General features: G+C 37.3%; 1 protein-coding gene across 4 annotated transcripts; it reads right to left on the reverse strand.

Annotated features, from left to right (window-relative positions):
- Nucleotides 1-509: 509 nt before the first annotated feature.
- Nucleotides 510-26,378, reverse strand: PRPS2 (phosphoribosyl pyrophosphate synthetase 2). 4 transcript variants are annotated; one of them, NM_001006264.2, is made up of 8 exons: nucleotides 26,205-26,378; nucleotides 16,186-16,369; nucleotides 13,400-13,420; nucleotides 9,723-9,821; nucleotides 8,505-8,629; nucleotides 6,227-6,400; nucleotides 3,497-3,656; nucleotides 510-2,545 (listed from the first exon to the last, which is right to left on the reverse strand). In NM_001006264.2, exons 1-8 carry the CDS (start codon nucleotides 26,324-26,326, stop codon nucleotides 2,453-2,455), a joined length of 978 nt encoding a protein of 325 aa, NP_001006264.1. In that variant the 5' UTR covers nucleotides 26,327-26,378; the 3' UTR covers nucleotides 510-2,452. The 4 variants fall into 4 exon arrangements, with proteins under 4 accessions (NP_001006264.1, XP_046796750.1, XP_015129149.1 ...); XM_046940794.1 differs by having other exon boundaries at nucleotides 26,036-26,217; XM_015273663.4 differs by lacking the exon at nucleotides 13,400-13,420.
- Nucleotides 26,379-26,473: the final 95 nt, after the last annotated feature.

Consider the following 26,473-nt stretch of genomic DNA (forward strand, 5'->3'; position numbering starts at 1 on the left):
TTAAGAAGCCTTAAAATAAAAACATCAAGTTTTAACACCAACCTCCACAAAAGGCAATTTGTATGACTGCTGTCAAAATGGATGGGATATTTCACAGAGCTCTTAGAATTCACCCGTAACTTCATGATCACTTCAAACGTGAAAGATGTGGCAGACACAGCAAACATTACTGCATTCTCCTTCTTATCCTTCCTTGCCATCTAATCTTGTTAAACACAGCGGAATGGTTTTGCTTACAACAACTTGAGAAATAAAAGCTTCAGCTATTCAGAAAGCATTAATTCAAATTCCCATAGATATTTAAACACTGTGTCATTCTCAGACTGCAGAAAGGAGAAGGATGATCTTATTATATAGTTGTGTACCAGTCTGGTGTGAATAACAGTTCATTCTTTATACCCAAGACTGCTGTGGCATGATTTATGAGTGAGGTTTGCACGAGTGTCACCACATTCTTCCCTATTTGACCTGTGCAGAAAAAAAAGTAACTAGAGAAAAAAAGCAATCTCTTTGGACAGTAATTTAAGTAATTTTAATGTTATTGTTTACAATACTGGTGCATAATAAGGGCAGACAATTCAACACAAACAAAGAAGTGATTTACAAAAAGTGCAATTGACATCATATATTAAGTATATTTTATACCTTATGCATAGTGATAAGGTCTACATTTTGGTATAATTATGCAGCCATAGACTTCGACTGAAAAATTTAACTGCAAGGTAATATTTTCAAGAGGGTAGGAAAAATAATCTTACATTTAAGAATTGTTTTACTAGTGAGAATAATATCATTTTCATTGTATTATGAAGTATTTAAAAAAAATGAGCTAATGAAGAATTCCTATGAGAACTGAATTCCCATCACAGTATCTTATACACACGTTTCTGTATTCATTACTAAAAGCAGTATGTGTTTGATTCAGGGAATAGAGAAACACACAGAAGAAACAGTCTCTATCGTCCTTTTGTTTTTTTTTTCCCCAGAAACTTTTTTTAGAGGAAGAAAATACTGTCTGTCTTAAGACTGTCTTACAGGGAAAAATCCACTTTATAGTACAACACTGTCTCACTATAAGTATATGATAAAATATGTAAGGTAGCCTTATTTCATCCTATCTTATGTTTTTCCATTTAGAAATTGTAGTTCCAGGTAGAAAAAAATCAACTTTTCCCATTATGTAGGTGCAGGGACAGTACCTCAATGCACACAAACTCTTACAATCTAGGAGGAAGACTGAAAATGCCCCGTAGGAAATTTGAAGACCCAGAAGTACAATATCAGATACATTTTCTCCCCATAATCCATTACTGTCTGCATTACCACTACTTAGCTATCGGCTGTCACAACATAAGAGATAAAACTGTTCTCATAACAACTTTAATTCTCTAATGCAATTAGAGAATTCTCTCAATGCAAAAGGATAAAAGATTGCCTCATCTACCATAGTTCACCGTCTGCAGAGTTAAGTACTGCAGTACTCTATGATAGCAAACAGAAGCTCCACTGACCATGCAGTTAAAGACCAGTACTTCAGATTCTTTTTAATCAAATAAATGTGGGTAGAAACCAACGTTCATGGATGTAAGCCTAGTTAAGTTTACTGTTTGGACTGTGCATAATGAAGCTTTACAATACTAACAGGAAAACAGCCACGAAATGACTTGTACAAACTCAAGGAATACTAAAAACCATGGGGAAAGAAAAGTGAAATTCAAAACAAACTGCTCATGATTAAAGAGTGGTCCTTATTACTGAAACACAAGAAATGAATCATCCCAGGATACTGAAGCATAAATCTTACAAAGACAGTAACCGCATAAAATAGACATTAACAAAATGATTTAATGCAATGAAACACTGAGAGCTTTACAAAAGAAAACAGCAGCCCTATATATCATGTGGAAAAGGAAGACGAAGTGTATGAAACAGTTAATACTATGGTGTCAACAGTTCCTTAAAATTAAAAGGAAGTTTAAACTCTTATGGCTTACAAAATAGCAGTCTACCATGGCTACCACGTTAAACAAAAATCAACATCTGCTTGCTTGAAAGATTAATAGATGCAAGATGTCCAACCCTGCACCACTTAGCTTAACGCAGATGCAAATTTATGCATAAATTTCATTGAGTTCTGTGAACAGACATTCAGTGGCTCTGTATATAAAAAGATCTGAAGCAGCAGATCAGTAGAAAGTGAGTACATGAAAGAGAACTTGCACAACACAGAAATTTCCCAAACTCTCCAGAGAATCCATAAAAAGTTTCTGCAAGACAGATTTATTGTCCATTTACAATGAAAAATGTTAATTACAAGACAAATATAATAATTAAACATACAAGCTCTGGAATTTTACAAGTATACCAATTACTTGTGTTTGAGATGCAGTGCTAAAAAACAACAATGCCAGTTGACAGGACCTTTGAAAAGCTGTGATGTAACCTCCTGAAGTTACAAGGGGACGTGACTGAACAGGTAAGATACAGATTCACCGTTGTGTGTTCTTCGAATGGCCTCAGCCAGGATCATGGAAATGTCAATAAACTGAAAGAAATACATAAGAGTCAGGATGATAATTTCTTATAGGATAAAAGAACAGTAAGCTACACAGTTTATAGAGAAACTTTATAGAGAAACTGTATACAAATATTTACTATTCTATTTTCTTACATCTTCTAGGTAGGAAAATGACATTAAAGCACTAAGTAATTAACCTACATGAAAATAACAATACAATAATAATACAAAGTAGCAACTCAAACAAGATGAAAACACATCTATACAGGCATACTGCTGAAGACTTCTATGTTGCACAGGGCATGCTGTCAAACAGAAACTGTTCCAGCCATCAGATGGCAGTGTCCACACAAGTACAGTTTAATGGAAATACACCTTTTAAATGCTTGTTTTGTTCCAGTAAGTATAAAATATTTAATTTTTCACTTAATTCAGCGTAACATTTAAAAAGCACTATTTTGGGCTTTCCTCCAATCTGAACTAAGGAAGAGAACATGACTTTCCAGAATAATCTCATGTAAAAGTTATTGAGATAAGTTAACTTTTTACTTTCAGTTTGGTTTTTGAAAGCAAACAGATGTTAAGTTTATCTTGGACATTTTCTATACTGTCTTTTCAAACAAAATGAAGAAGCCTAAGGTTTCTATCATGATAAAATGGAGTTTCTGCATTCAGATTTTATATGGTTAATATACATAAAAAAAGAAATCAGCAAGTTTTACATTTGCTACTCTTTCAGCCAGGCATACTCTATCTGCTGCAGTATCATACATTTTTAATAATGTAGCATTGAGGTAGCATTTATGATGCTACCTCAATCTCCCTTTCTTTAGCATGATTTAGCAGAATGTTCTGCAAACAAAAAAAAACTGAGCAGTGTATTTGAGAATAGTCTTTTCAGCAAAAGGCACAAACTCTAGCACCAGAGAATAATAAAAGATAAATCCAGAGTTTAAGCAAATGACAAAAACAGAGTACCTGAATTTTGGGGCAGTGTTTCATTTTCTCTTCCTGGGGGATTGTATTAGTTACCACAACAGCCTCAAATGCTGCATTATTAATCCGAGAAATAGCAGGACCAGAAAAGATACCATGAGTAAGAATAGCATAAACTTTGGTGGCTCCAGCAGATACTAACCTGCAAAATACAAAGAAGCAGCAAGCTGTAATGCATGTTTAAATATATGGCTATACGTGAAGACAGGTAAGATCTTTCTAAGACCAAAATTTCACAAATCGCCCACACTAAGAGCAATTTTTACACATAAAATCCTCTGAAAGCTACAGGAAGATAAAAATGTCTACAAAATAATTCTGACAACTTTGAACTTTTTCAGGTTATATGACTACTAAGTCTTACCAAAAGTAACTGCTAAATATCTTATTTAATTAAAGTTCTTATCAGTAGCAGTGATACTAAATGAGTATGCAGTACTCAAGACCACATCAACAAATCACAGAACTGGTTCACAGCATAGTTGTTCCTCTCAGGAAGAAATGAAGTTTGGATAGTGGTATTCACAACTCTGTGCCTCCATTATTGTGCACCTTCACTTTAATCTGCAATTCAAACTATTCTGCCTGGACTGAGGAAGAAAGGCATTTAATGATTAAAAGCCTAGCTTCTTGCAAAGCTCATGCGAAGACATGCTGCTGATGCTAGCACACTGTGAAATGATACAGCACAGGAGAAAACCTATACAGATTGAAGAGCTAGAAAAACTTGTGAATGAGTCAGAATCACTTAATTTGGCTTTGATTGGCCTCTCTGCCTCCAGACATTCACAGCTATGCAAGACTACAAATGCAGTTAAGACAGATGGAAGCCATCAACAGTTACGTTATCAAATTGTAGCATGAGCAGAGTAAGATTGGAAAAAGAAAGAAAGAACACAAACATCTTATTTTGAATGACTCATCAGAATCAAAGGATTCTGATCATTCTTTGCACTACATTTGGTAGTTGCAATCTACAAGGAGGGTGCACTACTATAGAGTGAGTGGGTACTAGGAGGGCAATATGAACACTTCAGCAAGTTCACCTGTTATATCTAGAAACAAATTCCTTAGTTGATCTGCTAGATATGCATCTATGTTGCTGAGATACAGAAAGGTGTAAGATATTTTGACAAACAAGTTTGATTAATCACAGCGTACATCCCATCTAGATTTGGCATTAAGGAAAACCACTACTTCCTGACAAGAACATGATATAAGACAGAATCTCTCAAAAAGGACCTTTCTTTTTTCTTCTTTTTTCTTTCTTCACTCTATTACTTCAACAGAACTGAAATGACTCAGGCAGGAAGTATCACATGGCCCTATTTTGGATGCAAGTCTATTCTGTACATTCACAGCATCTACAAGTATATCAGGTAGGAATACGAATTCCAAATATCTCAACTGAAATATTAGCTTTATAAAGGACTACATTCAAGAGAAGCAATGCTACATTAAATGTTCAGCAGCAGCCATTTAAAATAATCCCATGTTTTATTCCTTCCCACTTCCAAAATTCAACTACATACAGTCATACAAGAGTAGCCTTTGCTATAAACTGTATCAAGACAAGATCTTTGAAACAATGATTTTAAAACTCAGGCTTTTGGGCCAAATTCAGAATGCAGCCCTTGACCTCCAAAACCTAAGTTGGCAGCACACGCTGGGGTATGAGTGGAAAAGCTGGAGCACTTCAGTCTCATACTGCTCACTTCTTAATGCCTAACATCTGTTCTTAAAGCTATTTCTATTTCTCCAGTTTGTCAAGATAGCTTTGAAGCTAGAATAGCTGTTGTGCATTTTTGAGTTTTCATAAAGCCACAGCAGTAAGAATCATCATGCATTAGCAGTTCTTTTCTTTTTATTTTTTGGGGGGGGTCTTTTTTGGGGGCAAGGATTACAGGAGATGTTTAAGGTTACAATCAGTAACAAAGTGCAGCACAGTCAGTAATTCCAGCTTCTGCAGAAAAAAACATACAACTTACTAATACCGTAAAATATACCACTGTAAGGCCAGTCATAAAGAAAGTCATAAAGTAATACTTCCTAATGAGCATTGATAGGACCTCAGTTCAGATAGTGAATCTTTTACATACTTCACTTCAGGAATTAGACAACCCGAGAAGAACCATAAGGGCATCAGCAAAGAGAAGCAGCCTAGAAACCTCAGAAAGACTGAAGAAATAGAGGCTATTTAGTCTGGAGGGGCAGTGGAGTGGGGTTGAAAACAATCTTCAACTACCTTCTAAACAAAAAAAGAAAACCTATTCTCATCTCCTAGGATGAAAAGGATAAGTAGGCTTTACATTGAAGGCGTATGTTAAAAAAATTAATATTAAATCTACACTGAACATCAGGAGAAAATAGTTTTTACATAAATCTAGTGAAGCTAGTAGGTTTTAAAGAAAATGATCATTTTTTAACTGTCATTTTTGGCTTGGAACTGAAAAAATGTACTAGATGGCTAAAGTCCCTTCCACAACTTTTTCTTTATTCTGCCCTCTATCTAAATCCAGATGTATTTCTGTAAGTCTTCTCAATTCCATGTTATAAAGAAGGACACAGCTTGATTACAAGACAACGAGTCAGGAATCAGAGTGACTTCACTGCACAGAGGTCAGATTGAGTTATAAGTATGTAGCAGCTGTGTGCATCTGCTATCTGCAGGTTACAGCATGAGACATTGAACAACTTCATAATAATACTTACTTGTCTGCTGCATGACATATTGTGCCACATGTATCAGCCATATCATCGACAAGAATGGCTACTCTGTCTTTCACATCACCCACTAAGACCATTCTGTCCACTTCATTTGCCTTCTTTCTTTCCTTGTGAATGAGAGCAAATTCCACATTCAATCTGTCAGCAATTGAAGTAACCCTAGATGACAGGGAGAAATACAATATGTTTAGAAAACTATTTTAAAGAACAGAACCATACTTTGTTATTTGTCTTGAAACAGTTTGCAAGTTTCCTTGCTTTTAAGTAACTGCTGTACAGTTTCGCAAGTAGTAAGACATATTAGAAACACTCAATTCACTGTTAATAAACTCAACCGATGTCTTAAGCTATACTCCAAACAGGTATTTTCTAAATTGTTTGGCTTTTAAAACATTTCAGCTGTTCACAAGCTTTCATTAAGTTGCCACGATACATAGTCTAAGACAGCTGTAATTATAAGCACTTCAGCATCCTAACTTATAATACCCTTGCTGGAATGTGAAACAAAACTTATGGGGAAAAAAACAAAACAAGTAAACAGCAAATCAGTTGATTGTGATTAATAACTCTTTTAGCAGTACCTGAAAGCAGTCAGTTTAGTGACAGGACTGAAGGGAATGGTTTTTAACTAAGACAAAGGAGGTTAGGTTAGATATTAGGAGGAAGTTTTTCACCCAGAGGGTGGTGATGCACTGGAACAGGTTGCCAAGGAGGCTGTGGATGCCCCATCCCTGGAGGCATTCAAGGCCAGGCTGGATGTGGCTCTGTGCAGCCTGGTGTAGCGGTTGGCAACCCTGCACATAGAGTGGCTGAAACTAGATGATCATTGTGGTCCTTTTCAACCCATAAGCAAATGGTAAGAAAAAAAGATATTTTAAATGAGTGCAAAGCATATTTCTTTAATACTTCAAGTTAAAATTCAACACAAAGCAAAAAAAATTGTCTTCAGTTTTTATTAACCTCAGAATTATTTTGAAGGTCCACATGTTTTGAATGGAAGTGCCCAACCATCTTCTCGGCATCATATTAAATGATGTGAAGGAGAAGCTTTGAATTTACTGAGAGCAACATCTTCCCTTGCTTCAGCAGTAACTGCTTGGTTGCCTTTCGGTAAGGTAGCAAAAATAAATTATCATTGACTTGGTAAAATACAAATAAAAATAAATGATGAAAATAATATCTGAGAAAAATATTCACTATGAGAAAAAATGTTTTCTGACTCGATTTTTAATTAATGGAGTATTTTGAAACAAATTGTGTGTATTTTCATTTGAAAACAACAATATTCACATAACAACAGAGAAATAAATGTAACTGACTGGAGTAATTTGACAGAGTACTTTCTATAGTTCACATTCTTCACATCTTTAATTTGAAGAACCTAAACATGAACAGCTCTGTAGTTCTAATCACACTTCCCAATTATCTGAATATGAACACCATGAACACACTGCAGCAGACAAGACGACTTCAATGAAAATCATAGTGTGGCAGTGTTTCATTATTTCCCCTAAGTTACGCTCCCAACATCTAAATCATTTTGGAATTACAGGATTCTTATTTTATTTCTCTTCATTTCCATTCAGTTTCTAGCAGCCCTATGGCCAATAACTTGAGAGTAAAACATGGTTATCACCTCACAGATAACGTGCTCCTGAATTAGTTGTTTTTTTAATATCTTTTGGGTAAAAACAAAAGTCTTCCTAAATAAGTAACACGTGCTGCAAATGAGGAAAAATTCCAATGAACTAGCTTTTCTATTTTCAACTTTAGCCAAACCAAAATTTCATCCTCTTTTTCCAATATACACAACATGCAACTTGGAGATAGGCTTGCAATAACTTAAAGAAAAACAAAGAAACTTGATCCAAGCAAGAGCTTACCTACATGTCAGCAGGTACAGCGGAGATAGGCCAAATGCTTTAAAAGAGAAGGGAAACTTAGGCAGTTCCAGAATAAAGCAGGAATAGGTGCAGCAACTGGACTAAAGCAAGCAAGCAGCAGAAAAAATATCTTCCCTCCTGCATAGGGATTCAGCTAACAAGGTCGTATCCAGGGAGAGAGAGAAAAAAATTTTCTTTAGAGTACAGAAAACCCCTGAACATTTTCAAGCTTGAAAAACATTGGAAAAGTAGTCACTCTGTTTTTACAATGCAGTTAGATTGAACCTGCAAAAGTCATATAACCAAAAATATGACTAGACCATCTAGTTCATTAATCACTAATTGTACAGAATGCTAATAGTCTTAGTCTTGTATAGTACCTTTTCGCACCACCTGCATCAGGTGAAACTATGATACAGTTTTTCCACTCCAGAATGTTTTCTTTAATCCACTGCAGCACAGCGGGTTCTGCATACAGGTTATCTACTGGAATGTCAAAGAAACCCTAGTTCAAAATGAAAAAGAATTCCATGAATACACATGGCTTACTTGGGATGAAGGCATAGGGAAAGAATCAAGCCTTAGCATTTCAAGTATAGCAAGGTTTTAATTCGTATTTTACATTGGCCTAATTCTGCCCTCTTATTTCTACCAAATTCAGTGGAAGTTCAACAAATACTCAAGTCTCTAAAAATATCTCACCCAAGAGCAGAAGATTAAGAACAATTGTTATCAAAGGATACTAAATTAGAAAAGATCCTTTAGGCATCTACATAAACTCACGCATATGAGATGTTCTCAAAAATCCGGTGAGGAATATTTAACTCCCATTAATTGCAACTACTTGACATGAACAGTAGTATTTCAACGTGGAGAATTTAACTTAGCAGCACTTGGTCAGCAGAAAAGGAATGTTTCTTCTTGCACAGCTTTTAACAACAAATCTGTACTGAACCACAAATAAAACTGCTTTTTATTTCCATGACCGCCACCTAGCATAACTGAAGCTAGGATTAAACAGAATGCTAAAAGGTGAAAAGAAAGTATTTCCTTGGGAAAACAAAAAAAACCCCAAAAGTTATCTTTGAAAAGTTTTACATGATAGAATGACAATGTCTGCTCTGTGTCTGAGGCAGTGGTTTTGTGATTTTCTGGTTCAGCAGTAAAGCTAGCAACGAGATTCCAGCCTCCATCTCCACTTTTCTTAAGTGAATACTGTCCCTCGCACTGTACCAACCAAACTCTGTACTGTGCACTCTGATAAAACCAGTGTGAGATTAAGAGAGCTTCTCCCATAACAGTACATTGTATGTTCTAGGAGCTCTTACGCTAGCCTTGAAAAATTCCAAAGACCCCAGTGTCCACATATTCAAAATGCCTACAAGATCACCCCATAAGATAAAAGTTGGTCTCCTTCAAAAAGCAGATTAATTTAGAAACTGGTTCTGAGATGATCAAAACTTTCTCTGAACACTCAGAATTGTGCTTCTGAATCCAGCCTTTCAAAATAACGAGGAAAAAAAATAAACAGAAGTAATATTTGTCTTACATCTTTATTCATTTGAGCCCCTAGACACAGTTAGGAAGAACTTAGTTACCTGGATCTGAGAAGCATGCAGGTCCATGGTGATGATGTGGTCAGCCCCTGCAACTGACAGCATGTTGGCAACAAGTTTTGCAGAGATTGGAGCACGACTCTGAGAAATAAAGCACAAATATTTACATTATAAAAACATTTAGGCAGAATACACGGAGTCAGATAATTAGCTTTTATTTCTTTTTTCTTTAGAATACCTGGAACCTAGGTATGAAGAGCTTCCTAACTTCAGCCTGTCAATAGCTACTCATGCCTCTAGGATATTTGAACTCAGCAAAAACACTTCGGAGCTTTAAACTAGTTTGAAAAATCTACCTAATAATGACTCCTATTAATTTTTTTTTTTTTTTTTTACACCAACAAACAGAATTGGAAATATGATTTACCAGCTCCTTTATTTCGAACTTCTAGTTAGCTTTTCCATAGCACAAAAACAGAACCTCAATTTCTCTAAGCCGCTACCCATATGTACATATCCAACTCTCAGGCACCCATCCTGTTTAAAAAAAATAAATAAATGATAAAAAGTAAAGTAACCAAATATGAAGAATGAAAGGAGAGGAAACCCATTTTTTGAGGAAGAAAGTGCTTTAAAACAACATTAGTATCAAGCATTTCTTCATCATACAGTAAAGCCTACGAGAGACCCATGTAGGCAGAGGAACAAGTCCCTGCCTGTTTATTTATTCTTCTTTGCAAATGCAGGCTTAATTAATGGATGTGATTAGTAATCTAGAACTACAAAAAGGGGCAGGGGTGGAAGAAAAAACCTACAAATAAAAAAAATAAAAAAAACAGGGAAGTGAGACAAGCAAAGGAAGAGCAAAAATATAATCAGCAAAATTAAACTCAAGAGCTTTTTTAAGCTGACAATGATGCAGAACAAACAGTAATGTAGAAAGAAAAGAGAAAAATCATGACTGGAAGATACCTTTTTCTTCCCCCCCCAGTCTTTGTCAACTTTAAAGTTCTTTCAGATTTTTTAGCTATGTTGCCCTAGACAGCTTTGTCTGTAATGGAAGCATTAAGCAAAACCTCTTTTTTAATTTTTACCAGTCTTTAAATATGACTGGTAGCTAGCACTAACATCAATAGCATAAAAACAGAACCGTAATTCAGAGGTGCCATCTCACTATCAGACATGGGGTTTTGACAGCAAGGTATTTTCTCCTGTTACATTTCCTTATCAGCTAGCCTCATTTAACCTCTCAGAAACACCACCCTCCTCCACACGTAATTATGGGCTTTCTCAGCTCTTCTTCCACTGACGCTCAAAGGCATCACCAAAAATAATCTGAACTACTGCTAATTAAAAATGGATGCTATTTTGTCTATGTCAAACGAAGGAGACAGTACTTTCCTCAGAACTTTTGAGTAATTTAGATACAAATTCAGCACTTCCATGTTTTAGTGCATGGATTGACAACATATTTCCAGAAAAGAAACCAAGATACTGCATTCATTTTTTATGGTTTGACGTTTTGAAAATTCTCACTTACAAGATGACACTACTTTTGATTCTGCATTGCACAAAAATATTGTCCCCATTTGGTTAGTCTAAGAAACAGTGAAGATGTGAATGGCAGCTGAACTTCCCTTGATCTCTGCAATTCATATGCATATGGTTTCCATAAAAGTCTGTAACCACTACAGCTGCAGCAAATATAATTTTTTATTTCGTGAGGAGTATGCTGCTCCTCATTTAAGATCAATTCTATAAGGATTCTGTTATATGCAAGTTGGCCAAAACTTTCTGAATATTTCTATCATGAGTAGAAATGCTCTGGTTCATGCCATTCAGGTTCCTAATCATTTCAGTTCACCTTAGCAGCTGAAATTGACATTTCAGAGCTAGGATTCATGATACTCAAACCCCTGGCAACATCTAATAAAACAAAGAACCACCACACATTCTCTTATCAGCTCCTTGTGAAAGCACGGTTTGATGCTACAGTTGAGGTGGATTAACAGACAATGCTGAAACCAGAAGTCTGCTCCCCCTTGCTTATCCCATCCCTTCCTTCTTCCCAGGCTATAATCTTTCCCTGTGTTGCACGTTGCTACTTGTCTGAACCCATAGCAGCCAGATGAGGAAGCTAAAACAGAAGGGAAAATGCTAACCAGGACCACTCCTGCTAGAAACCAGTAACTGCTTCAGCCTAGCTGATCAAGGCAAATTCCCATAAACAGTTTGCCATTTCTACCCCCAGGTGGAACAGTGAATTTCTTTTGTTTACTTTTGTTGAATGAGGTTACCACTTAGTTTGTCTCGTGTGTCAATACCATGAGTACCATCAGCACAAATAAAACCCACAACAACAACCACCTTTCCTGCACCAAGTACAAATGAATACATTACCAATTGGTACTTCTTTCAGCTACTGGCCTTGCAGGCTGAATTCCAGAAGGAAGATCTTGAAAGTTTTACCACTAGGTAACTTGATTTAGTAGATATGCACATCACTGATTGCCTACATGTTGGACATAGGGTCTTGGAGGGAAAGATAGCCAGACATCAAAACCTGTTTCCCAAGGGTGGGCTAACAGGAGGTTAAGATAAATGAAGCTTGTGGCCATCTGACAGTTTCCTCTACACAAAATTGTGCATTAAGAAATAAAACAAAATTGACACATTTGATGACATCTTCAGAAGAATTTAAGTTTTAATTGCTTACCCAGAAAATAACAATAGTTTTTTTATTATAAAATATCCAAACTGAAGTTTATTTTAAAATCAAAAGAAGTATATTCATGAGAACCTCAGATAACCTGGCTTCATTATTCAGAAACTTGAATGACAAAGATAGATGAGAACTAAGATTTCCTTTTTATCTTAGAGAATCTGTGATGTTTGCTTCAGATGAGAAGTATGAACACAAAAAGATTCACTATATTCATTGTCTCATTTTTGATATGGTTTGAGATTAGTTTCAGAATTATAAGCACGAAACAACATTAAATTATGTACAGAAACTAAATTGTAAAAAAAAAAAAAAAAGCACTGAGCTTTTAGTTCCTAAGCAAATTTCCCACTCACTTATAGAGACAGTTATATAAATGATTTCTTCCTTTATGATGTGTTACAAAGTTATTTGCAATTTTTAAAATTACCAGGGGCAGAGGAAGAATCCACAAAGCTAATAAAAACAACCTCATAAGAATAGCTACGCAAAAGAAAGTAAAAGGAATCCATCAAGATTAATGTTCCGTTGCCTTTAAGCGTCTTATTACATAGTCTTGCTCAAAATACATCACATGCAAACCAAACAAAAAACCAAACCAAAACAAATACAATAAAAACAACAGTCCAAGAAAATCCCAAGATTTATAACTGGAACTTTCACTTCCAAGAAAGCCAGTTGTGAAATGTATGGATACTGAACATTCACTAATTTATAACCTCATTTCCAAAATATAAATTTAGGTTAGCTTTGAAGCTTTAGAAGTTGACATCATTAAACATCCAAGTAAATTTTAAGTAGAAGCTAGGACTTGTCTATTAGCAAATTCCACAGGATTAATGTCATGGCCCAGGTGAAACACAACTGAAATCAAGAAGTGAAACTGAAAGCGTTTCCAGTTATATATAATGTAACCCAGTAAGTTTCACCCTTTAAGGCCATATTAATGGAAATGTATAGAGTTAGATTTAAAAAATAAAAAAGAAAAGATACCTACCCAACGCTCCACGGCTCCCTTCTACAAATCAAAAAAACAAAGTTACATGAGCTGCAGAACACCAAACTCACCTGTCGCTATACTTCTAACATCTCACAGGCATCTCTGAAGCATCCTACATAAATGTGTTTTTCCCACAGCTCTGAAGGTTAGCATAATTAGAGGATGCGTAAATGCAACCATGGTCAAAGCACCTGAGCTAATATTAAAGTAGCTAGCTTGCGCATCAGAAGTATTCTAGTTTATGGCAGTACGTGATCATGTGTAAACCAATTCATCAACTTCTCGAGGACTCTGGGCAAGTTCTGTTGGTTTTTTTTTTTTTTCTAATTTCTTTTCATCTTCCCCCTCCCTCCCCCTGCCCCTTTCTTTCTTTCTTTTTTAAACCTCTGTTTCTTCAACTGCATAACCATGAAAACTGGCACAGATCACTAAGTTGCATTGCTGGAACTGTTGCTGACAGCCAAACTATTTCATATATGGTTAGTCCAAGGCTTAATACTAACATTCCCATAGCAAATCACACAGACCTTGCTCAGAATATGATGCTTTACTACAAGGCCCTTTAGTTAAATAAATAAATCAAGACTTGCAATGTTTTCAGTCATCTTAACTCCATGAAGAATAAGGTGGTATTTCAAGCAGCAAGGACTCATCCCATTTAGTTCTTTATGAAGTCAGTAATTTAAATCAGAAGCCAGCATCCAGACTGCAAATATAAGGCTTTACTTCATATTTAAACAAGTAACAGCAGTACCTTGGACCAAAAAGAAGAAAATCCACTTATATCCAAAGTAAGAAAACAGTGAGCACTTCATTGATGCTTCAAGCAGCACACACAGAGTTCAACACAGGCCAAAGACCAAGTGATGTGATGCAATCCACCAGCAAGGGGAAGGATCTCATGGTCAATAAGCTGCCTAATGTCGACATCTATATTATAGCTTACTGTGCAACATGGAGGTTAACTACCAAGGTTAATTTCCAAAGATTAGAAACGTTTTCTCAATTGCAAAACAGAGGTTAAAAAAAGGAAAAAAAGAAAAGTTTGCCTAGAACTGCAGGAAAACACAGTGATGCCTAGAGAACAGTCTGAAACAATACTCAAAATCTCTATTAGTGCCTTAATTTCCCATGCTACTCATCTTCCAGTGGTATTTCAAAAGATAGTATGTTCCTAACAAGAATACTGAATCACCACATCATATGCTTTAGTCATCTCCTGAAAGCCTGTCATGTGGATTTTGGGTATTCCTGACAAGCTATTGCTTAGATGCACATAGATGCTGGAAGATGCTCATCCTTTCCCCCACACTAAAAGCTTTTATGATGGTCCAGCAGAACCTTTGAGTATTAATTTGGAAACAAAACTATACCAAGATACCTTCCACCCTTTCAAAGAAGAGTTTGTTTCTCTTCCAAGCTCTTTTGATTAAAAGAATACATGCATCTCTCTGCACTCCTAGTCAAGGGAGAGTTTTAATCAATACAGGAATACATCAAAATGAAGTTCCAAAAGATTGATGTGAAGACTACTACCTAACTCCTGAATTCAGTTTTTGGAAGCACAATATTAGTACTGCGTTAGAGAGCCTACACTTAAGGTGTAACATGCTAGAAAGTAATTTTGTCCCATTTACCTTTTCCATTAGAGGCTGAGAATTCTGCATTCTGTAATACCTGAAAGTATTTTTATCTTCCACATTATCAGTCTTGTTACATTTTATATACATGAATGAAAAAAAGAGCTTTCAGATTTTGCCCAGTGTACAAAGTGAAAAGGAAGGGGCAGTCCATTTATATCAAGTATGAACAAGGAAAACTTTTGAAAAAGACAAGCATTGCAATTCGATTTACACTTGTTAGTTCTTTTCAAGTGAGTTTTGATGAAACTAACATTCATGTAACATCAGGTTTTTTGTATACATACTGGAGACAGAAGTTCAAGTGTTTCTTACGCTTTGTGAATTTATTTATTTATTTTAAATCAAGCTTGTTAAGCCAAAATTAGTAAGGCACTAACTGGTATATTACTCATCAGTTATACCAGACCAAATTCAGGGAATTATAGACTGGCTTGGGTTGAAAGAGACTTCAAGGATCATCAAGCTCCAATCCCCCTGCTGCAGGCAGGGCTGCCAACCTCCATATCTAATACAAGGTGAGGGTGCCCAGGGCCTCATTCACCCTGGCTGTTAAAAATGAGAAAAGTGTTTCAGGGTTTCTACTCATTTTTTGGCCTTTATCAATTAAAATTATTCCAAATTGTTACATATAGAGAAACTTTTTTCTTTTTAGATCTACCTTACTGCATAAATAGTTGTAAATAGTTTGTAGAACAAATCAGTTCCTTCCATTTGGGTAAAAACTACCTGCAAAATGCTCATAGCGCTCCAAATTAAGGATTTAATTCTATGCAACTGTACTGATTATGTGTACTCTCTTCATATATAGAGAGAAAAGAAAAATGAAAACTAGAAAAAAAAAGCAGAAAAAGCAGTTCCACAAGGTGAGGTTTGCTAGCAGAATATTCTGCAACATCACACACATAGGATGAATCTACTTTTTCAAACTGAAGACCTCATCAGTTAGCAAAACATGAAAAAGTTGTTTCACTTCATTCACTTGCAAATCATATAATTTCACATCACAGTAAAATGATAAGGGGAGAGCAAAGGAAATACATCTTATAAAACTCTAACATGTTTATGAAAATATGCTTAGTCTCAAAGTTTACAAGAAAGAAGCTGAGAAGACACTTCAGAAATCACATACTTCTTACCTACCTTGTCTTTTTTATCTTGCCTGGCATATGGAAAACATGGAATTACTGCAGTGACTCTGGAGGATGATGCAATCTTGCAAGCATTGATCATGATGAGCAGTTCCATTAAGTTGTCATTTATTTCTCCACAGCCACTCTGGATAATATACACATCTTCTCCTCTCACACTTTCACCAATCTCTACACTGAAAGAGTAGAAGATGGCCATTTAATCACTAGAATTACAGGAAGTGCATTATTAAAGGACAGACAAACAGTTTTATTTTAACAAACATTTGTAGGTTTATACCCAATTAGAATAAGATTTGGGTTTTTTTAAAACATAGGTTTGGACAATTTTCCCCTTGACACAAAGTCTATTTCAACAGAAGTCAGTCTAAAATGTACTTCAGCCTATAAACAGAGCTTTATTTTCTATTATAAAAACATGAGTAAATTCAAGAAATCATTGCATTTTAGAAGACAAAAGTATCAAATTCTCCTTGAAAAAAATACCAGTTTTAAAAGTTAAAAGGCACACCATGATATCTAAGCAAGGTATTTAAAACAGAGAAAAAAGAAAACCTTAGCAAAAAGCTAAGATGGCTGTTCATCTACAGCTCAATACAACCCAAAACTTAGCACATTTTGTCAGCTGCTCTGTTTGTTCTATGTGAGCTCACGTACTCATGTTGGCATCAAGGAGATACTTTACTCTTCTATAGATTTCAAGAAAATTCAAACAGAGCAGTGGAATATGAATTCTTTTTCCATTCTAGATCAAATCAAGAGAAATCTACCATTGAACCATGCCCAATTTTCATGCCTGTTACTCCAAAAATTACTCACGTAAGTAGCAGACTAACCTGCATTTTCCTCTGATTCCATGCAAAATACACAGAAAATATACAGACAGACTTCCAAAATGAGGCAATCAGATCTTTCAAACCCATGCTACCATAAGTTAGTCTAAATGACTGGAAGTTAAACATCTTGGGCCCTTATTTGAAAGGTTAACTATTGACCCAAGACAGAAATAAGCAAAAAGCTCTAGCTGGAAACCATCCAAATGGTCCAGATATGGGTAAAATGGTTTCTCTTACACATTCCTCACAGTGAGGCTTGTTCTAGTCAAGCATAGTCCAAACAGATTTACTTTATCAGCTTCCAGGGTGCTGTACAAGATTATTAGCTTTTTGTAGCTGCAGAACACAAAGGAATTTACCGTTTAAGAACATCTTAATGACACGCAAACATGATTTATTACCATCATGATAGTTAAGTGCAGTATGACTAGTCACATTCTGAAAGCTGCCACAAAGTAGCTGTCAGAAAGAGAATGCCTGTCCCTTTGAAGGTGTGCAAAACAGAGTAAAATTAAGCCACTGCAAACAGACTGCTGATTTAAGTAGCAGCCATTATTTTGTTTCCCCCTCATTGAGCAATGTGCAGCTTCACGCTGAGCACTGAAAGATTGAGTCTTGTGGAAAATACATGTGATCATGCAATTAAAGACAATGTCATAAACCAGATGCAGAAGGTAATATGCAAGCACCCTTCCTTGATAGCCATGTGATCTGGGTGCTTTATTTTGCAACCTTAACTCTAAATCTAACTTCTGGTCCATCTTCCTCCTGGCTACTTAAACCTGCTCTACTATCCAATCTCATACTTGAGCCTATCCTATCATCCATACCCATTCAGTTGTAGTGAACTGTGACTCCTTGTTAGTAGTGGCTCTTTCCTAATTTAATCTATTTATCTCTCCAATTACATACTATTCTTCAGCTTCCTTGACTCTTATCCCGATGTTCAGTCTCTGCCTCACCGCACTCTTTTTCCTCTCAGTTTTTATTCAAATCAATGTGTTTTCATTTTCACTTTACCTATTATACCATCAAGAGGGCCACAAAGATCACTAAAGAGAGAATGAGTGGCTCCTTGCTCTCAGCTCTCGTACTCTCAAAACAATTTTAAAGAGAACCTCTCCATCTCATTAATGTAATCCTTAGGCAAAAACTTATGTTACCAACACAATTTCTTATGGCCAAATGAAAACAGTACGTCAAGTAAAGATAAGAACCTCTGGGAGGATAAAGATGGTCAGTAACAGTGCCATCTTCAGATAGCTCAGTGGTAGCCTCTCCAATCTTTTGAGGCTCCCATCAAGGTGGAGAGATTAAACTTTGTGAATATACAGCCGTTACACACTGTTGGTTTTTTTTTCATGTGAACTCTATTCAGAGAAAATGTTTAAAGTATTTCTGAAATTTTAAATATTTTTCTAGTTTGATTTTTATTCAACACAATTTAAGTTCAGACAGAAACAAGAGCATCTAGTTCCAAGACTAGAAGAAGCTGTTGGCGTCAATTAGAAGCCCTGTGCAAAGTAGATCTGTTGGAGTACCAGTGGTCCAATTCCCAGATTAAACAAAATTAAGAAACCTGTCATTTCCCCTCATCTCAGAAATCCAGCTATGAGTAAAGCATTGACCCATTAGCTTGCATATGCAACTTTACTCACCATTGGTCGTTACGGCTATTATGAGGCTTAAAAAAAAAAATTATCACTTGACTTGGCACTTGCAAAAAACTGCTAAAAGCAAGTGCTGTCACATATCAAACCTTTGGAATAGGTTTGAAGAAGACCACCAGCATACAGCAAAAGCTCTATAACAGATGGTTCAACTCAAGACTGTGAAGTTACACTTCTGTTCTTGATAAACCTTCTGTTAATTGATAAGTTATTCTGATAAATAATATGATTTTTCTGATGAAAATTCTGATATTCTGATAAATCTTCTGTTCACCTAGGAACCACTACCAAAGAGAAGTAGAAAGCAATAAAGAAAATACTGCCAGTTCTATGGGAGAATGTTACTGGAGTGACAAAGAATGGCAGTACACAATTTTAGTACGTGCAGAAAAAAACGTAGGCAGTAATTTCCTAGATGCACTATGTAATAGGAACAAGCTTTGCTGAAAAGCAAATATATATGATTTCAATGTTCATTATATACACAAAGAACACTGAATTTATAACACACTGAAACGTTTACTCCTTTAAAACAGTCATTTCTAAGCACCCCACTAAGAAATAACAAGTTTCAAAAGGGAAGGGAACATATTTTGAGATAAATATAGACCTGGTTGATAGAACAGCCCTGAAGTGATGCTTCTTCCACTGTCATTAACCACTATCTTTCCAATGCCCTTGGGTTTGGGATAACTTTTTCATCTTGTAAACAACTTAGAAAATAAAAGTGTTGCTACTTCATCTCTTGGTGCACTTCTGAATTTTTTGCTTCTGTTTTTCAGGTCAAAACGACATACATACTCAGCACACAGAAATGTAAGCTTATATATTTACATATATATAAATATAGATATTTCCTCATGGACACAGAAGGTACGTGCAGATTAAAATAAATCAAGTTTTAATTTAAATTTGTATATAGCACTCAGGAGCAATCAAATTATAGCTGCCAGAGAACAACAACGTAATCATTGCACAAATCTCCCAATCAACTGGAGATGACAACAGATTATTTCTCACTGCCTACCTTCTTGAAGTCGGGTACTGAGAACTATTGCCTAGGCTCAACCAACTGCTGCTTATCTCTACTCTTTTAAAATTTTTATTATTTATTTCTAAACACGCAGGTCTGAACAAGCAGACAATAAGACACTATCAACTACAGTATCAAATATTGTATCACGTATCTTAAATGTCTATTAAAGGCCATAAGCTACCAGCAGGCATCCTCACACTCATTATTATATTAGCATTGCTACTGGATTTCATTTCAGCTATCTGTATCATGACCTAATTAACTGTCAATACACTTGGGGGAGTTGTTTAAGCAATTTCCTATAGCGAGGGCACAGAGGAAGGACACAAGAACAAGCTATTGCCTCATGATTACAAGCTCTGTTTGTTTTATGCAACTGAATCAAATTCAACTATTTGGCAACAGTTTACATAAACTTTTCATTCAAGAAGAGTAAACAGAACCTGTACATTAAAAGCCCTGAAATCACCTAATAGTGTTTTAAAATAAGAACTACACAGATTAATAGCCTACAAAGTTAAGTGTATTTGACCCAGTTGCATGGAATCCACAAGCACATGCTGCTAACCAGGAAAGATGACTGCAAGACATGAAATAATGAAAAACAACTTTGAGTGTTGATACCCATTTTCATCTCATGAAGACTGAGAGCTCAACTTAATAAGCAGGAACTTAGGCAGACTTTTAACCACATGTTAAGGATAAGCTTCGAGAATGACTTACATACAAAACATGGAAATGGCTGAAACATTCATAAAGCAAAATTCAAACCTGGGATAACAGCAGGCTGAGCTGTAGTGCACTCTCAACTGAACTAATGGCACTGGGAATTCTAAATTTGTACCCCGTAACTCAGAAAGACATTGCAGGGAAAGTAAGTACGCAAAGCCACACTAAATGGGTAAATAGTACAAGACAATGGCTAGGATGCAGTCAAAATCAAAATCATGCAATTAAGGGGCTCTGTGTACTTCCTAAGAAAATGTAGCAGCAGATGAGTTTTCTTGTGATAAATTAAGTTTTGTCAAGCAACTTAGGTGCCAATAAGATAGCTCTGTACTTCAGACATTCTTAAAACCAACAGATACCACTAAAATTCAGGGTCTAGAGTCCTCACACAGCATGCAAGAAGAATCAATACCTCCAAAGCAACCTAAAAAAATCCATGTACTGAATCCGCAAGTCATCAAAAAGCATCCAATAGGAAGCGCTAAGCAGAGGGGTGTGCTTGAACTTTACCTTTGTGAACAAATTTGCAGAGCAAAGTCTTTAATGCAAGACCTCCAATTTATTGAGTAAACATTTTAACTGCCATGATGTTATATAATGAACATATCATTTCATACCAGTATAAAACAATAAAAATGTCAGATTCTTGAGATCCACCTCCACCAATCATCAGCTCCTGAAGAGATGCAGAGCTGCTTGATCAGCTGAGCGCAGCTTTGTGCTGCACAGCTGAGAGTGTGCTGAAAGCAACCACACGACTGTGGAGCTCTACAGGGGTTACATCAGTCTGGCTGGTTCGGAGACAGGCTATGGTTAGATTTTGCTCCCTCACAGTACATGAGCTGAGATTTCAGGAAAAAATCCTAAATTCCTTGATGTTGGAATTTCCTTTGAAAAAAATCTGGTCATTTAAGCTGCAGATGCTTTTAAATTCCATTTGGGGCAGGGGATGGGGAATTTCTTCAGCAATTTTCCTGCTCACTCCCATCCCCTGCACTGTGCGCAACTATTTAAAAAACAGATCATTAAAGCAACAAGCAAACAAGAACTATGGCATTTTTATTATAAGTCTGTAAGTATTCCACACCTCCTGGCACCCATATTCTCTCTTCAGCTCTTGGCTGTCTTGCTGTCATTAACAGTTCCAAGGCCAATCTCCACCTAGATTTTCATTTCTAACTGTCCCTGTCCTAATGGTGGACATGGGAAAAAACAAGCCATTTTTATGCCCCCTAATTTCATGTGTTCGGCCCCCATAAGAAGCACACAATATACAACAAAGTCAATAATGCAGAAGTCTCAAATCAGGAGCTTTGAAGGAGTTTTAGGCCTGTTTGTAAGTCTGAGAAATTAGCAATACAATACACTAGCATATTAACTGTATCTTGAGTTCCCTGTGTAAGCAAAACATACAAAACATGCAATCTGGAAATAATTCTTACCCTAACCATCCACACAAGTAAAAAAATATTCCTCCAGTCTCACTGTGCTCACTATAGTGAGAGCCAAGAGTGAGGGACCCAGCCAACTCAGCCACCCCAAGCAGAGTGTTACAACTCCAGGTATCAATCATTTGCTAAGTACTTGGGCTGTATGAAGAGACCTGCACATCCCACAGTGCCCCAAATCCTACCAACTTCAGCTGACTGAATGGCTGTTTACCACCTGAACTTGCTTGCACCATGACTACAGATCTGTAATAGAACTCAAAGAAACAAGACAGTGGGAAAAACACCAAAGTTGCATCCCAGATATATACAGTAACTGCAAGAGAAGAGTTGGGAGTACATCAAGGGGAAAATGGGAAGAAAATGCTACAGACTGTGCTCAAGAAAAGAAAAATCTCAGCCATTTGAATTGTGTATCCACGATATGTAGCACTGATAAAGTTTCCAGGTTTGTTCTTGATTTGCATTATATAACAAACTGATGTCATGATTCCATTTTGTAACAGAGGGTTATTCACTCTTGTAAAAATTAACTGAGGAAGCATCAGCTATTGTCTCCTCAATTCCACAATTAAAACTGGTAACTTGGACTAAAACGTATTCATTTACAAACAAATGGCCCTCATACCAACAGCAGAGCTGTTTTGATACAGTATGCAATGTTTCTGTGGCCAATACATGCTCCCCTGTAAAAGCTGAACCACGCTTTACGTAGATGATTCGAAAATAACCCAGCTCCAGCAGCCAAAAAAATCTGCAGACAGGTAGCCTCCAAATTCACTTTGGTTCCTTTCCTCCTGAGCCTGCTGAGACTTGAAGGACTTCAGTCTGAAGGTTAAGAAACTCATAGGAATGGGTGGAAGGCAACTCGTTCCCTGGGAGAGAGATGTGTGAGAGGATGTAATCTACGACTCTCCAATTTCTCCATTTTGAGAATAACAAGTACTTCAAATACAGAGTTAAAATAAATAGCATTTAGAAAACTAAACATACAGAATCACAATCACAGAACTGCCTGAGTAGGGAGGAATCATCTAGTTCCACCTCTCGCTAAAGCAGGTTCCCTACAATAGGACTGCACAGGAAAGCATCCAAGTAGGTTTTAAATATCACAAAAGGAGATTCCACAACCTCTCCATACAACATATTTTAGAAGTTATGTACAGTGTCATTTAACTATGTATTGATTACAACCAGATGCCTTCTCGGTGTTTTTGGAGACAATTTTGTGAAAATAGCATGTGAGTTTATATTTCTATTATATATCTGTCACAGTTTCACGTGCTGCCTGTTTAAGGATTTCATTCCTGCCCTCTTGTTCCAGCCTTCCACACTGCACTGGCAGCAGTTGCTTGTGGGGATTTGAAGAAGATAAACTAAGCTCCCAATGCAGCCCTAGCATTTTACTGGGTGAGTGAGAGGGTGGTGCCAACCAAGTTCCAAAGATGACACAGTGGCCAGCACAAATGCTTAATGTACAAGCTATGCATAAAAGAACCATGTTCTACAATCAGACATCATTTAGGAGCTTTCTTCCTGCTTTAGTTAAGGTTAGCTGCTCTGGTAGCTGAAGTATTTCCATGTTGTTCAGATAGAAAAAGGGAAAAAAAAAAAGGAGGATGATGGACATCTGTCAGTGCTACCTATGACTTCCATCACTTCTTCTAGCACTGATACGACATTTCTTAGTTCCACATCTGTTGGAATATTGAATGACTGAAGAACACGAGAACAAGGATATTGACAGACACTGTAATCTCAGTATAAATTATGACAAGCATTTGCAATTTTACGTTTTCCTGAAGTTGATAAAGTACCTGCTCATTTAGTTACACTTGTCAATAGCAGCCCTATTCTCGGCTAACCTCAGGGTTTAGTTCTTCAAAATCACTTGCATCTGCCAAGGATTGGGACATAAAGCATCATCGAGGCAAAATATAACGTAAAATCTTTAATATCTCTTTCCATGCGCTCCATTCTGCAAGCCAGACTAAATGAAGTTTTCAAGTAAAAGGCTTCCAGCTTGAACCCCGTAGCACATATTTAAACCTATGACTGCACACATTTATCACCATACACAATTCAGATTTCCTTTTAATATAACGCAACAAACAGCAACAATGAGATTTTCAACAAAAAGTGAATCTTCTCTGAAACCTGTTAGCAGATCCGACATAAAGCAAGAGTTAGTTAACCCTCAGGTCACAGCTTATCTATTTGCACAAGGTTCTTCCCCTACAGCCATTGGAAGGTTTAAGGTTTCCCAGGTCCTTTAATTATTAGGTTATATTATTCTGCAATAGTACAATGTATTCTGCAGTGCCAATTAACTTACTCATAAATCTCCAAGTACAACCTTTTAAAGAACTGTTTTTATATAGGAAGAAAAATTTGTTTATATACACACTAAGAAACCTTGCTAAGGAGACAGTGTGATAAACTAGAAAAGGAACACTGCAGCACAAATATCTCGTGCATTTTCACTGTAGTTTAATTTCAAATATATTGTACAGGAATCCTCAAAGTCAGTCTACAAAACTGAAAGGTCAAATATCCTGAATATTTGTTGCTAAAATATCTTGAATAAGTTGCTTAAGAAAATTAAAAAGATTACCCACTCAATTTACAAAAGAGTTTATATAGTTGGTACAACTGTATTTGATAAAGTGGAAACATCACTTCAGAATCTGAGAAGTGTGAAGTTGTACAAGAAAATAAACACTTAAGAGTGTAAGTGTTAAGACATTAAGTTCTTGAGGAAGGAGAAAAAAGCAACAAAAAAGCACGTCTGCTTAGCAAAGCAGCAACAGAAGCAACCAGAAATAATTGCTAGATTAGATTCCATCCCCCTATCTATACCACAATTCGTCCCTACTTGCCCATGAAAAATAAACTGGCGTTGCTAGATTAGCCAAACCACTGACATCTTGCAGCCATCACTACCTACCTACTTGATGGCAGGGACCAATATTGCTCACCAGGAAAAATAAGCAGAATGGCAGACAACAGTTTACTCCATCCTGATGCCTGGCATCTAATTCACCTGCATCAAACTAGATAGGCAAACATTGGGGATAAGTTTCTACCTTGGACAAAATGTAAATCAAAGAATCCCTGCATAAAACTTAGTAAGCTGCAGAGCTAAGGATGAGTCTCTGGAGAAGAAACAAACAAAATAAGTTAGCATGAAAATCATGCAATCAAATACACAACATAAGTTAAGTTTTATCATGCAGAAAAGAGATCAAAGACCAATAAAGTGATTGTGGGGTTGGAAAGAATAGAGATTTAAAACTTCATTTAATCAGGAATGAAGAGAGTAAGAAGGTGCAAACATCAGGTGGTGTAAACAGTGGCAGAAGAGAGCTTAAAATACTGCCAGTAAGCTTAAGTAGTACAAGAGCAAGTTGACTATGAACAAAAAAAACACAGACTGAACAGAACAAAGAGCTCTGTGAGTGCAATTTCAGAGAGCAACATAATAATCTTCCACAGAAAGCAATGAAAACATGTTTGTTTGGGAAATTCAGAACAAGACCAGATGAAAATAAACATACAGTAATCGCAGAGGCTAGCCAGAGTTGGGAACTGGTGTTAGAGAAGAAGGTAAAAACCTGGGTTCATATACAGAATCAGCCAACATTTGAGGTGGAAGGGAACTCTGGAGCTCATCTGCTCCAGTCCCTGCCCCAGCAGCACACTCAGAGCAAGGTGCCAGGCCCACAGCCAGGCAGCTCTTACAGATCTCCAAGGAAGAGACTGCACAGCCCCTCTGGGCAGTGTGTGCCCTCTCTATGCACCTACAAAAATGCTTCAGGTGTTAATAGAAATTGATGAGATAGACTGCTCTGAGTCTCCTCTCCTCTAGGCTGAGCAGCCCCAGATCTCCTCCCAGGTGAGTCACTCTAGCCCTACAGCACATTGGCAGCCCTTCGTTGGGCTCCTACCAGTACATCCATCTTTCTCATACGGGGGAGCCCAGAATTGGAGCCAGCACTCAGCAACACTGAGTAAGATGGAAGGATCACCTCTCTTGACATGCTGGCAATACTTTGCCTAACACAGCCCCGGATACCGTTAGCCCTCTTGGCAGCAAGAGCACGTCGCTAGCCAGGAAGCTAACCTGTTTGTGCCTTCAGCAGCAACCCGAAGGCAACGCGACAAGACTGCTCACAACCCCGACCGTACCCACACCGCTCTCCGGCGGCCGAGCGCAGGAGACGGCGTTCCGGGGCCGTGGGCGGGGAGAGGCGGCTCCACGCGCCCCAAGCGGCAGCCGCCGCGCCACACACCTGGTCTCTTGGTTGCTGAACTTCTTGGTGACCACCTTGCCCAGCTCCAGCCCCAGGCGGTCGGCCACCCGCTGGGACAGGTCGTGGTGGGAGCTGCCGCTGAACAGCACGATGTTCGGCATGGCGTGGAGGGGTGACAGCAAACGGAAAGTGCTGCAGCCAGGGCAGAAAGAGAGCGAAACTCCCCCCGGCGAGGGGTCAAATAAGCGGCGCCGCGGGACCGCCCCTGTCCGGCCCGGAGCGGGAGGGACGGGGCGGGGCGAGACGAG

This window comes from Gallus gallus, chromosome 1 (assembly GCF_016699485.2).
Source record: "Gallus gallus isolate bGalGal1 chromosome 1, bGalGal1.mat.broiler.GRCg7b, whole genome shotgun sequence".
In the NCBI taxonomy this organism is placed as follows: domain Eukaryota; kingdom Metazoa; phylum Chordata; class Aves; order Galliformes; family Phasianidae; genus Gallus; species Gallus gallus.

Bases quoted from the DNA above. Each gene is read 5' to 3' on its own strand.
- PRPS2 (NM_001006264.2), bottom strand. From the start codon at position 26,326: ATGCCGAACATCGTGCTGTTCAGCGGCAGCTCCCACCACGACCTGTCC. The intron at 13,421-16,185 runs GTAGGTAAGAAG...TTTGATTTGTAG, and splicing joins GGCAAGATAAAAAAGACAAG to AAGGGAGCCGTGGAGCGTTG. The intron at 9,822-13,399 runs GTAGGTATCTTT...TTTATTTCTCAG, and splicing joins AGGGAGCCGTGGAGCGTTGG to AGTCGTGCTCCAATCTCTGC.